This window comes from Cervus elaphus, chromosome 23, assembly GCF_910594005.1.
Source record: "Cervus elaphus chromosome 23, mCerEla1.1, whole genome shotgun sequence".
In the NCBI taxonomy this organism is placed as follows: domain Eukaryota; kingdom Metazoa; phylum Chordata; class Mammalia; order Artiodactyla; family Cervidae; genus Cervus; species Cervus elaphus.
The window spans coordinates 11655337-11667396 of NC_057837.1; the positions used below are offsets into that span (position 1 = coordinate 11655337).

At 45.9% G+C, this 12060-nt stretch overlaps 2 protein-coding genes across 4 annotated transcripts in view; one reads left to right on the top strand and one right to left on the bottom strand.

Moving 5' to 3' along the window:
• LOC122682168 (ninein-like protein) overlaps positions 1-1522 on the top strand; it is a 73224-nt gene extending 71702 nt beyond the window's left edge. The window contains exon 6 of the mRNA XM_043884992.1: positions 1446-1522. The gene's annotated coding sequence lies outside the window, so the exon portion shown is untranslated. The remainder of the gene's footprint in view (positions 1-1445) is intronic.
• LOC122682162 (putative ankyrin repeat domain-containing protein 19) overlaps positions 1-1772 on the bottom strand; it is a 224115-nt gene extending 222343 nt beyond the window's left edge. For all 3 annotated transcript variants that reach the window (XR_006337239.1, XM_043884978.1, XM_043884977.1), the window contains exon 1: positions 1420-1772. Coding sequence is in view for 2 of the 3 variants with exons in the window: in XM_043884978.1 (XP_043740913.1) it covers positions 1420-1649 (230 nt within the window). In the remaining variant the exon portion in view is untranslated. The remainder of the gene's footprint in view (positions 1-1419) is intronic.
• Positions 1773-12060: the final 10288 nt, after the last annotated feature.

The following is a 12060-nucleotide window of genomic DNA, read 5'->3' on the forward strand; positions in this document are numbered from 1 at the left end:
AAGCTGTGTGGAGTATGAAATGAGACACCACACATAAAATACTTAGCCCAGGGCCTAAGGATGGTGGTGATGGTCATGCTTTTCCCTGTTGCCCTTACCACAACTCTTCCTACCCCTTCTCACCATGTTCTGCCCAGCGCTTTAGTCCTGGGGCCGCTGCTGTGGAGCATCTGGGCAAATTTGCTTTCCCTTCTCCAAGTCCTGGGCTCAGTTCTGGGCTCAATGCCAGTCTGTACCAGCCTCAAGACACTGCCCATTGCAGCATTCCCTCACATCTCTGTTGCTTCAGGTCTCAGTTCACAATCAGAGATTCCTTCCATATACCCATGTTACCCACTTTACCGTAGGGAAATGGGCCCAGAGAGGGCACAGTTCTCCCTTAGAGACACACAGCAGAGTGCATTCCTGGATGGGTTGTGAAACTGAGGTCTTTCACTGTCTCTTCTGGGAAGCCTGGATGTGGATCCCACAGTGCACTGCTGGGCCAGGGCCAGGTCAGCACCATTTACAGTAAATACCAGGCATACCACATCTGCCAGTCCACCCCTCATTACCCACACACTGCCGCTCTTCACTAGATTCCCTCTCCAATGGGCGTTATGCAGGGCTTGGGGGTCACAGAGTACACAATAGGACAGTCACACATTATCAAGCCTTCAAGGAGGCCAGGCCCACCCCCACCCCTTCACACAGGACCCTTTCTTTGGGACCCCATCCTCAATTCCACCGCTCTTCTGCCGTTGTTAAAGCCCCTCCCCGTAATTCAAGCCCGTCCATAGACTATGGGTCCCTTGCGCGCCTCCACCTATACACTCTAGCCACACCTCTTTCCCCTCCGTGGCCGCTCCTCTCCAGCCACTGTCCTCTATCTGGTCACGCTCCAACCCCTAACCCCGCCTCCAGGCTGACCACGCCCCCTTGACAAACAGCCCCGCCCTCACCATCAGGCCCGCCTCTCAGTTGCAACTCAGGTTCCCTCTGGCCTCCCCATCCCGTCCCTCCTCTCTGATACCGCCCCTCGCCCCGCCTCTCCCGACTGCGGCCTTAGGGGCTCCCCCAGGCCAGTTAACCGGGAGACCCACTGAACTCTTCCGTGGGTCTCAGCCAGCCGCCCTCGCGTTCACTTAAAGGGGAGATGCCGGCGAGGGTGGGCCCACACGACCGGCTTGAGCCCCGCCTGGGCGCCTGTGCCTGCTATTCATGTTTTATTTAAGTTCTGTGATTACTGACATTCAGTTAAATAACTTTAAAACGGCCAGTAAAGTGCTCTATAAGGGGAATTATAAGCGGGTCCGAAACCAGCTAAGGCTTTTGCAGCCTATCAAGTCTGTGGGGCGCTGGATCCCAGGAAGGTGTCCAACAGCCTTGGAGGGGAGACTCACAGGAGGGACCCCTGCCAGGCCCTTCCTCCCTGCTTACCTGTTCATCTTGTCCTTGTCATTCAGGCCACTCTTCCCGAGCAACAGGACCTGCTGCACTTTAGCTACGTTGCCTACGCTGGCAGCTCTGTGGATCTTTCCGAGGTCCTTGTCTCGGATGCGGTACCCGGGCTGGAAGTTGATTCTATGACTGCCGTCTCTCCCCGGGCTGATGGAGGAGCCGAAGGGCGAGCTGCCCTTCTTACTCCTGAAGCCAAAAGTCTTCTTCATCACAGAGCCTACAGACTCCAAACACACCTCACCTCCCCCTCGGCTCTTCACAGGCCCCTAAACCCAACAGGAGCACTAGAGGTAAGCCAGAGCCGGCCCGCCACAACCTCCCAGCTGGGAAGCTCAACGGTTCAGAATCTTACATCCCAGAATGATCGTTGCTAAGCAACGATCGTTGCTAAGCAACACGTTGCTAAGCAATGTGTTCACCTCTAAACACATTGCCTGTGTGCCAGAATGCCCAGGGTGCACGTGCAAGAACTGGAAGTGCATTATTTGAAAGAAACAAATATTATCAATAAAGCCTACCTAAGGTAAGAGGAAATGAGAGGAAACTGAAATAAACACAGAAAGGAAAGCGACATTACAACAGATACCTCAGAAGTAAAGAAGCATAATCATGAGGGACTATTATTATTGATGAACAATTACAAACTGGAAAACTTAGAAGAAATAGATAAATTCTGAGAAACATACATGCTGTCGAGACTAAAACAAGAAAAAATACAAAAGTAGAAAAACTCAAAACTCCAGTAATAAATGAGGAGATTCAAATATTAATTAAAAAAAAAAACTCCCCAAAGTTAAAAGTTTACGATCAAACGGATTCAAAGCTCAATTCTACCAACATTTAAGTAAGAACTAAAAGTAAGACTATGCATAAAAACACTTGATAAAATTCAAAATCCATTTATGGTAAAAAAATTTTCAATAAAATAGAAATTTACTCAATACAATAAAGGCCATTTATAAAAAGCATGAAAAGTGAAAGTGATGGTCACTCAGTCGTATCTGACTCTTTGCTATGCCATGGATTATACAGTCCAGGGAATTCTCTAGGCCAGAATACTGGAGTAGGTAGCCTTTCCCTTCACCAGGGGACCTTCCCAATCCAGAGATAGAACCTAGGTCTCTCGCAATGCACGCAGATTCTTTACTAGCTAAGCACCAAGGAATCCCAAGAATACTGGAGTGGGTAGCTGATCCCTTCTCCAGTGGATCTTCCTGACCCAGGAATCAAACCAGGGTCTCCTGCATTGCATGTGGATTCTTTACCAACTGAGCTAACAGGGTATCTAGTCTTGCTTGGGAAAACAGCGTCTGACAGTAGGAAAAGCAGGGACCAAGAGGCTTTGAACAAGATGGCTGCCATCTTTAAAGACAAAGAAGCCCTCTGTCCTGTGACGGATTCACGCTGATGTTTGGCAGAAACTAACATAATACTGTAAAGCAATTATCCTTCACTTCAAAATATATCAAAAAAAAAAAAAACCCTCTCCCTCAACTATGCTGCCCCCTTCCCCTGCAGCCTGAACGGTGCTCAACCCAGAACCAAACACCCTGAAGGAGCTGCCCAGCCCCACGCTCTCCTCCTCGCCGCAGCCTAGATTCTGCTCCCTCACTCTGTGGAACTGTTCTCCTCTCTGCCACGGACTCGAGAGGAGATGAAATCAAACGGCTCGCCTACAGTGAAGGGGGAGAGCCCTCAGCACTTCAGGTCCCGGGTGCCAGATGGTAAGGTTCAGAGAAAGCTGCCAGGGACATTACCAGGGTACAAACGTCACGTGGTGAGGCCACGAGCTGGACCCTCACTGGAGGGAAAAAGAGCGCAAGACCCTGAGTCACGGGTCTGTCCCCACAGGTGGGGAGGGGGCGGGTTGGCGTGCATGCGGTCACGGGCTGTGGTCACTTCCCCACGGTGAGGGGACTCCTGCCCTGAGTCTGTGCGGCGGACACGGCGCTGTGATTAAATGTAACCTGGGTGTGGAGAACAGCTGGAGCGCATGTTCAACCTGCCTCAGCCTGGCTCCCAGGAAAGAGCAATGAGTGTTTTTCTCTTCCCAGCTAGTGGCTAAGGCTGGGAAGAAGCAGGGAACATGCATTGGCTCAAGAGCACATTCTGATCCAAACTCACAGTGTAATGTAAACCTATCATTTCTGATCCCGCAGGATAGGCAACACTTTAGTCGCTCAGCCATGTCCAAGTCTCTGAGAACCCATGAATCGCAGCACGCCAGGCCTCCCTGTCCATCACCAACTCCCAGAGTTTACTCAAACTCATGTCCATTGAGTCGGCGATGCCATCCAACCATCTCATCCTCTGTCATCCCCTCCTCCTCCTGCCCCCAATCCCTCCCAGCATCAGGGTCTTTTTCAAAGAGTCAACTCTTCACATGAGGTGGCCGAAGTACTGGAGTTTCAGCTTCAGCATCAGTCCTTCCAAGAAACCCCCAGGACTGACCGCCTTTAGGATGAACTGGTTGGATCTCCTTGCAGTCCAAGGGACTCTCAAGAGTCTACTCCAACACCACAGTTCAAAACCATCAATTCTTTGGCGCTCAGCTTTCTTCACAGTCCAACTTCACAGTCCAACATCCATACATGACCACTGGAAAAGCCATAGCCTTGACTAGCTGGACCTCTGTTGGCAAAGTAATGTCTCTGATTTTAATATGCTATCTATGTTGATCATAACTTTCCTTCCAAGCAGTGAATGTCATTTAATTTCATGGCTGCAGTCACCATCTGCAGTGATTTTGGAACCCAGTAAAATAAAGTCAGCCACTGTTTCCACTGTTTCCCCATCTATTTCCCATGAAGTGATGGGACAAGATGCCATTACCTTAGTTTTCTGAATGTTGAGCTTTAAGCCAACTTTTTCATTCTTCTCTTTCACTTTCATCAACAGGCTTTTTAGTTCCTCTTCACTTTCTGCCATAAGGGTGGTGTCATCTGCATATCTGAGGTTATTGATATTTCTCCCGGCATTCCAGCTTGTGCTTCTTCCAGCCCAGCGTTTCTCATGATGTACTCTGCATATACGTTAAATAAGCAGGGTGACAATATACAGCCTTGACGTACTCCTTTTCCTGTCTGGAACCAGTCTGTTGGTACATATCCAGTTCTAACTATTGCTTCCTGACCTGCATATAGGTTTCTCACGAGGCAGGGCAGATGGTCTGCTATTCCCGTCTCTTTCAGAATTTCCACAGTTGATTGTGATCCACACAGTCAAAGGCTTTGGCATAGTCAATAAAGCAGAAATAGATGTTTTTCTGGAACTCTTGCTTTTTCTATGAGCCAGCAGATGTTCGCAACTTGATCTTTGGTTCCTCTGCCTTTTCCAAAACTAGTTTGAACATCTGGAAGTTCACAGTTCACGTATTGCTGAAGCCCGGCTTTGAGAATTTTGAGCGTTACTTTACTAGTGTGTGAGATGAGTGCAATTGTGTAGTAGTTTGAACATTCTCTGGCATTGCCTTGCTTGGGGACCTTTTCCAGTCCTGTGGCCACTGCTGAGTCTTCCAAATTTGCGCGCATATTGGGTGCAGCACTTTCACAGCATCATCTTTCAGGATTTGAAATAGCTCAACTGGAATTCCATCACCTCCACTAGCTTTGTTCATAGTGATGCTTTCTAAGGCCCACCTGACTTCACACTCCAGGATGTCTGGCTCTAGGTGAGAGATCACACCATCGTGATTATCTGGGTCGTGAAGATCTTTTTTGTACAGTCCTTCTGTGTATTCTTGCCACCTCTTCTTAATATCTTCTGCTTCTGTTCGGACCATACCATTTATCGAATCCATCTTTGCATGAAATGTTCCCTTGGTATCTCTAATTTTCTTGAAGAGATCTCAAGTCTTTTCCATTCTGTTGTTTTCCTCTATTTCTTTGCATTGATAGCTGAGGAAAGCTTTCTTATCTCTCCTTGCTATTCTTTAGAACTCCGCATTCAAATGCGAATATCTTTCCTTTTCTCCTTTGCTTTTCACTTCTCTTCTTTTCACAGCTATTTGTAAGGCCTCCTCAGACAGCCATTTTGCTTTTTTGCATTTCTTTCCTATGGGGATGGTCTTGATCCCTGTCTCCTGTACAATGTCATGAACCTCCATCCATAGTTCATCAGGCACTCTGTCTATCAGACCAAGTCCCTTAAATCTATTTCTCACTTCCACTGTATAATCCTAAGAAATATGATTTAGATCATACCTGAATGGTCTAGTGCTTTTCCCAACTTTCTTCAATTTAAGTCTGAATTTGGCAATAAGGAGTTCATGATCTGACCCACAGTCAGCTCCCGGTCTTGTGTTTGCTGACTAACAGGAGCTACCTCAAGTCTGAGGTCAGGGAAGGCGACTGAGAGGAGAAACCCCACATCCAAGGAGCGGCAGCTGCGTCGGCACAGAAGGGCCGAGACGAGCTACTCCATGTTCAAGGTCAGGAGGGGCAGCCATGAGGAGATACTCCTCGTCCAAGGTAAGGAGCAGCGGCTGCACTTTGTTGGAGCAGCCATGAAGAGATACCGCACGTCCAAGGTACAAAAAACCCAAGTAAGACAATAGGTATTGTGAGAGGGCATCAGAGGGCCAACACACTGAAACCATAATCACAGAAAACTAGCCAATTTGATCACATGGACCACAGCCTTGTCTAACTCAATAAAACTAAGCCATGCCACATGGGGCCTCCCAAGACAGACGGGTCATGGTGGAGAGGTCTGACAGAATGTGGTCTACTGGAGAAGGGAATGGCAAACCACTTCAGTATTCTTGCCTTGAGAACCCCATGAACAGTATGAAAAGGCAAAATGATAGGATACTGAAAGAGGAACTCCCCAGGTCAGTAGGTGCCCAATATGCTACTGGAGATCAATGGAGAAATAACTCCAGAAAGAATGAAGGGATGGAGCCAAAGCAAAAACAATACCCAGGTGAGGATGTGACCGAATAGAAGCAAGGTCCGATGCTGCAAAGAGCAATATTGCATAGGATAATTCATTAGGTCCATGAATCAAGGCAAATTGGAAGTGGTCAAATAGGAGATGGCAAGAGTGAATGTTGACATTCTAGGAATCAGCAAACCAAAATGGACAGGAATGGGTGAATTTAACTCAGATGACCATTATATCTACTACTGTGGGCAGGAATCCCTTACAAGAAATGGAGTAGACATCATGGTCAACAAAAGAGTCCCAAATGCAGGACTTGGATGCAGTCTCAAAAATGACAGAATGATCTCTGTTCGTTTCCAAGGCAAACCATTCATACCATGGTAATCCAAGCCTATGCCCCAACCTGTAATGCTGAAGAAGCTGAATTTGAATGGTTCTATGAAGACCTACAAGACCTTTTAGAACTAACACCCAAAAAAGTTGTCCTTTTCATTCTAGGGGACTGGAATGCAAAAGTAGGAAGTCAAGAGACACCTGGAGTAACAGGCAAATTTGGCCTTGGAGTATAGAATGAAGCAGGGCAAAAGCTAATAGAGTTTTGCCAAGAGAACACACTGGTCATAGCAAACACCCTCTTCCACCAACACAAGAGAAGACGCTACACATGGACATCACCAGATGGTCAACACTGAAATCAGAGGACAGGCAACAGCCAACCTGAAAGGTGGTGAAATTGGCCCAGGTCTGAACCTGGGTGTGTGCGGGGCGGAGAGAGAGGATTCTTTATCATGGGCAGGGATGGGCCCTGGGGCTGTCTTCAGCCTGTGAATGAGGCTGAGGAATGGGAGAATAATTTCTCCAGGACCCAGGCAAGTGCAGCCTGCAGCTCCAAGCAGTGCTTGGGCTGCTGTGTCCACACCTGCTCCCTGGTTAATTTCTGAAGCTGTCAGAGCACAAGAAATCTGTCTAAAGGAAGGTGGGCTGCTGGCGTTCAGATGCTTAAATAAACCACATCTGTAGGAGTGCAGAACCCAAAGGCCATGTCTGGGCCCTCAGCATTGAGAAGAGAAATCGTAGTAGTATGTGGATAAGGCAAAGCTCGGGATGCTGGAATCCTTTTGAATTATTACTCTGGCTCTGCCTCAAAATGAGCCTCATATATTTCAACCAATTTATTTTCTCCATTTGTCTATGGATCCATGTATCTATCTCCTGTCTACTGTGATCTCAGCCTGCAAATTAGACTGTTTGCCTGGGGAGGAAGAGGGATAGGTCACACCCAGCAAGGCTGTTCCAGCACTGATCTGGCACTAATATCAGCTAACCCCCACAGTGATAAAGAAAAACCAAGGGCTGCAGCAGAAAGAGTTAGATTTTGGTGGCAGGCAGGTTGCGCGTGTGCAAATCCCAGCTCAAATATCAAGTTTAAACCCTCAGCCTCAATTGACTCATCCCAGCATCACTTTATGAAGCTGTGGGTGTTGGAGGTTATCAGGCAGAGTAAAGGGGCATTTTGTTAAGTGTACACGTGGCAGCGATCACTACTCTTATTAATTTGTACATTATCACTGTTTCTGCAGAATCAGGGACGTGCCGTCACTAGGTGGAACGCTAGTTTAGTAAGGGTGGACATTAGGTATAATCAAGGTAAGGCTGGGGAGGAGGGAGGGGTCCAGCTGCTCTGGAGAGTGGGCAGGAGGCCAGGAGGCAGTGGGCCTGGGACAGGTGGGCACCAGGCCCCAGACCCCAGGATGGTGAGTAGAGGAAGGCTAATGATGAAGGGTCTCGACTGAAGAGGAGCAGGACTCAGGCCTAAACATTTCTGCCTGGACAAGACAAAGTACCAGTGGACCAGGGCCAAGGAATGTGCTGTTGGGGAGGGGACAGAGGGGAACCCATCTCCTGGTTCCTCCAGCAGAAGCTGAGCAGCTGCTCCCCTCAGGGAATGTCAAGTAGCCTCACCAAAGCCATCTGACAGTAAGTGATGGATCCAAGGTGGAAAACTCAATCGTCTTTCCTACTGTATAGCATGGGCCACTCTGCTCAATGGTATGTGGCAACCTTGGAAGGAAAGGGAGTTTGGAATGAACACTGGAGTATGTATATCTTTTTGAATTAGTTTCCTCCAGATATATGCCCCAGAGTGGGACTTCTGGATCATACAGTAGTTCTATTATATTTTCATCTTTTTAAGGAACTTCCACACTGTCCTCCATAGTGGCTGTACCAATTTACAGTTTTACCAGTAATGTAGGATGGTTTCCTTTTCTCTATATCCTCTCCAGCTTTTATTATTTGTAGACTTTTGGATGATGGCCATTCTGACCAGTGTGATGTGATACCTCATTGCTGGTCTGTCATGCATTTCTCTGATAATTTGTGATGCTGAACATCATTTCATGTGGCTACTGGCAATCTGTATGTATTCTTTGGAGAACTGTCTATTACAGTCTTCTGTCCATTTCTATTTTGTATTTTTATTTATTTGTTTTGCCCATTTTTAAATTGGGTTTCTGGTTATTTTAATTTTCTTGACATAGAGTTACATGAGCTATTTGTATATTTTGGAGATTAATCCCTTGTCAGTTGCTTCCTTTGCAAATATTTTTTCCCTCTCTGTTAGCTTTTTGTTTGGTTTATTGTTTCCTTTGGTGTGCAGAAGCTTTTAAGTATAACTGAGTCGCATGTGTTTATTTTTGCTTTTATTTTCGGTACTCTAAGACATGGATCAAAAAGGATATTTCTGCAATTTATGTCAGAGTGCTTTCTTTTGGCTGTGCCATGCGACTTGTGGATCTTAGTTCCCTGACCAGGGATCGAACTCAGGCCCACAGCAGTGAAAGTGCCAAGTCTTAACCCTTGGACTGCCAGAGAATTCCCTCAAAGAGTGTTCAGCCTATGTTTTCCTCTAAAAGTTTCCACGTAGGTCTTTCATGCATTTCAAGTATACTTTTGTCTATGGTATCAGAGAATGTTCTAATTTCATTCTTTTACGGAGCTGTCCAGATTTCCAAGCATCACTTATTGAAGAGGGTTTTCCGCACTGTCCATCCTTGCCTCTTTGTCATAGGTTAAGCAACCATATGTGCATGGAGAGAAGAGTTCACATTATGTTGTTGAGTCCTCCTACCCCAGATCTGAGCTTTCCATCTCTTCCAGCAGTTTAAGGTTTTTCTCATTCACGCACTTACAGTAAATGTGCAGACAGATGGAGGGAGGGGGCGTGCAGCAGCTTCAGGAGAGCGGTTGCCACCAGGAAGAGGAAAGAGGTTGGCTGCAGCAGAACAGGGACTAGGCTTCTGTCCAAGATGTTGTAACAATGTTCTTAACACATCTGCATGTTTATGTAATACATATGAATGTTTCCTATAGAACTATTTTTCTATAACAAGAATGCTCTCTGCCCACAGTTACTTCCTCGCTAAAACCCGCGTCTTCAGGCTCCAGCTGAAGAGTCTCTTCCTCGGAGAGAATTTCCCGGATTTCTCCATCTACCAATATTTTGAGTGCATGACACTCTCTCCAAGTGTGGTGTTTTCCTTCACGGCACGTACTCTGACCCGCATTACCTGCATTGAACATCTGCCTTCTGCATGACACTGTTGGTGGCCACGGGGGCAAACCTCTTGATTCCGCTGTTTACAACGGAAACACCAGAGCCCTTTATCAGCTCATAACTGCTGAGTGCATATCTGTTGCAGGAACAAATGAAGGACTTGGGAACCTGAGTGCAGGACTTTCCATTTCCCTTACATTTACTGCAGATCTCTTGCACATCAGCTCCTCGTTCATCAGCATCTATCCTTAAACAGTCACTGCAAAGTGTTCCTACTGTTCTGTGTCCTCCACACACCCTAACAGCACGCTACTGATTTCTACGCCCAACTAACTGATGAAAACACTACCGAACAAGGCCAGGGACGAAAGCTCAAGTTGCAGACATACTTCTCTCCAGGATGAGCTCTCAATAACTCAGTTTTCCTCCAGCAGTCAGTAGTCTTGTATCTTATTCTTCACCCAACCACAGGTGCTCTGAAGTCTGTCATTCAGCTCAAATCTCCTCTGTGCCCACTCCCATGCTTGGCTCTGAACAGTCTGCAACTCCAGAGCCCTCTAACCTACCAAGCTGTAGTGTTCTGCAGCAGGAGTTCCCAGCCCACTTCACTCAAGGTTTCGGAAGTCACTGCTACTCCTGCTAAATTTGCAAACTGCCTGTTCTCCCTTTAAACCCACTAAGGCCTCACCTGAGGAAAACAAGCAGCGGAAACAATACACTTCACTCATTAGGTCTCTTACTTGCTCTTGTGTCATCTCTCTTGGATCCACCCTAATTCCGCTCAAGTCATACCAGTCAAACGAGAAGTATTTATTGAACACCTACCATGTGCCAAGCACTATTTGGTCCCTGGAGACATAACAATCATTAACACAAATCCTTCTACTTCTGTATAGCTAGGGTATGATCAGGCTCACAGAGAATTTAAAAAAAAAGAAAACATATCCAAAAACTAATGTTAAGATGATCTGACATCAATATCCTATTTCTTAAACTGTTTTAGAATATCAGCTTACCAACTTACACATCAGGTAGGTTTTGCTCATATAAAACTTTCATCTCCTCCAGAACTTGCCTCAGTCCATCCTCCTGGAACATATAAAATTACACTCCTTAATTCCCCCACCAAGTTTGTAGCAACACTCTATGCTTATGTACTTTATGAAAAACCAATAGTCCTTCCACACCTACTAACATGGCTATAATGACAAGTGTTGCAGAGGATGGGGAGAAACTGGAACCCTTGTCCAATGCAGGTAGGAATGTAAAATGGTACAGCCCTGTAGAAAAAGTCTTGTGGGTCCACAAAAAGTCAAATTTCGAATTCCCACATTATCCAGCAATTCCTCTTCTAGGTATACACTCAAGAGAACTGAACACCTATGTTCATACAAAGTATGTCTATTCAACGGAATATTGCTCAGTCCAAAAAAATAAAAAAAAAAGTGCTGATACATACAACAACATGAACTTTGAAAACACTGATTAGTGAAATAAGCCAGACACAAAAGGACAAATATGGTATGATGCAACATTCTGAAATGTCTAGAATAGGCAAACTCATAGAAACAAAGTAGATTAGAGGCTACCAGGCTGAGGGGGTAGAAGAGTGGGTAGTTACTGCTTAAAAGCTATAGCGTTCATTTGGGGTTATGAGAAAGCTTTGGAAATAGAGGTGATGGTTGCACAACAATGTGAATATAATTAATGCCACTGAAGTGGACACAGAAGAATGGTTAGAAATGGCAACATTTAAGTTTTGCATTGTTAACCACATTTAAAAACAATAAAAATGAATGACTTACTAATAAAATACACAATCAACACAGTCACTGAGGATAATCTTAAAGACACCATACTGAGAAGTCAGACAGAAAGTAGTACACACTGTATGCTTTTAACTGGCCCTGTACAGAAAAGTTTGCAATTGCTGGCATGCTGACTCCAGAAATACAGTAAAAAAGACAAATATAATCTGTAGGGGAAAGAAAATCCTTGGCTGCCTCAGGCTGCAGGTGGGAGGTAGCCAGTGCCACAAAAGAGAAAAGAGAATCCTTGGGATGGCAGACATCTTGGTTGGGTTGCTGGTTACAAGGACTGTATACATTTGTCAAAACTCTAGTAAAATGTGTACTGTGTTGTACATAAATCATACCTCAATAAAACTAATGACAAAAAGC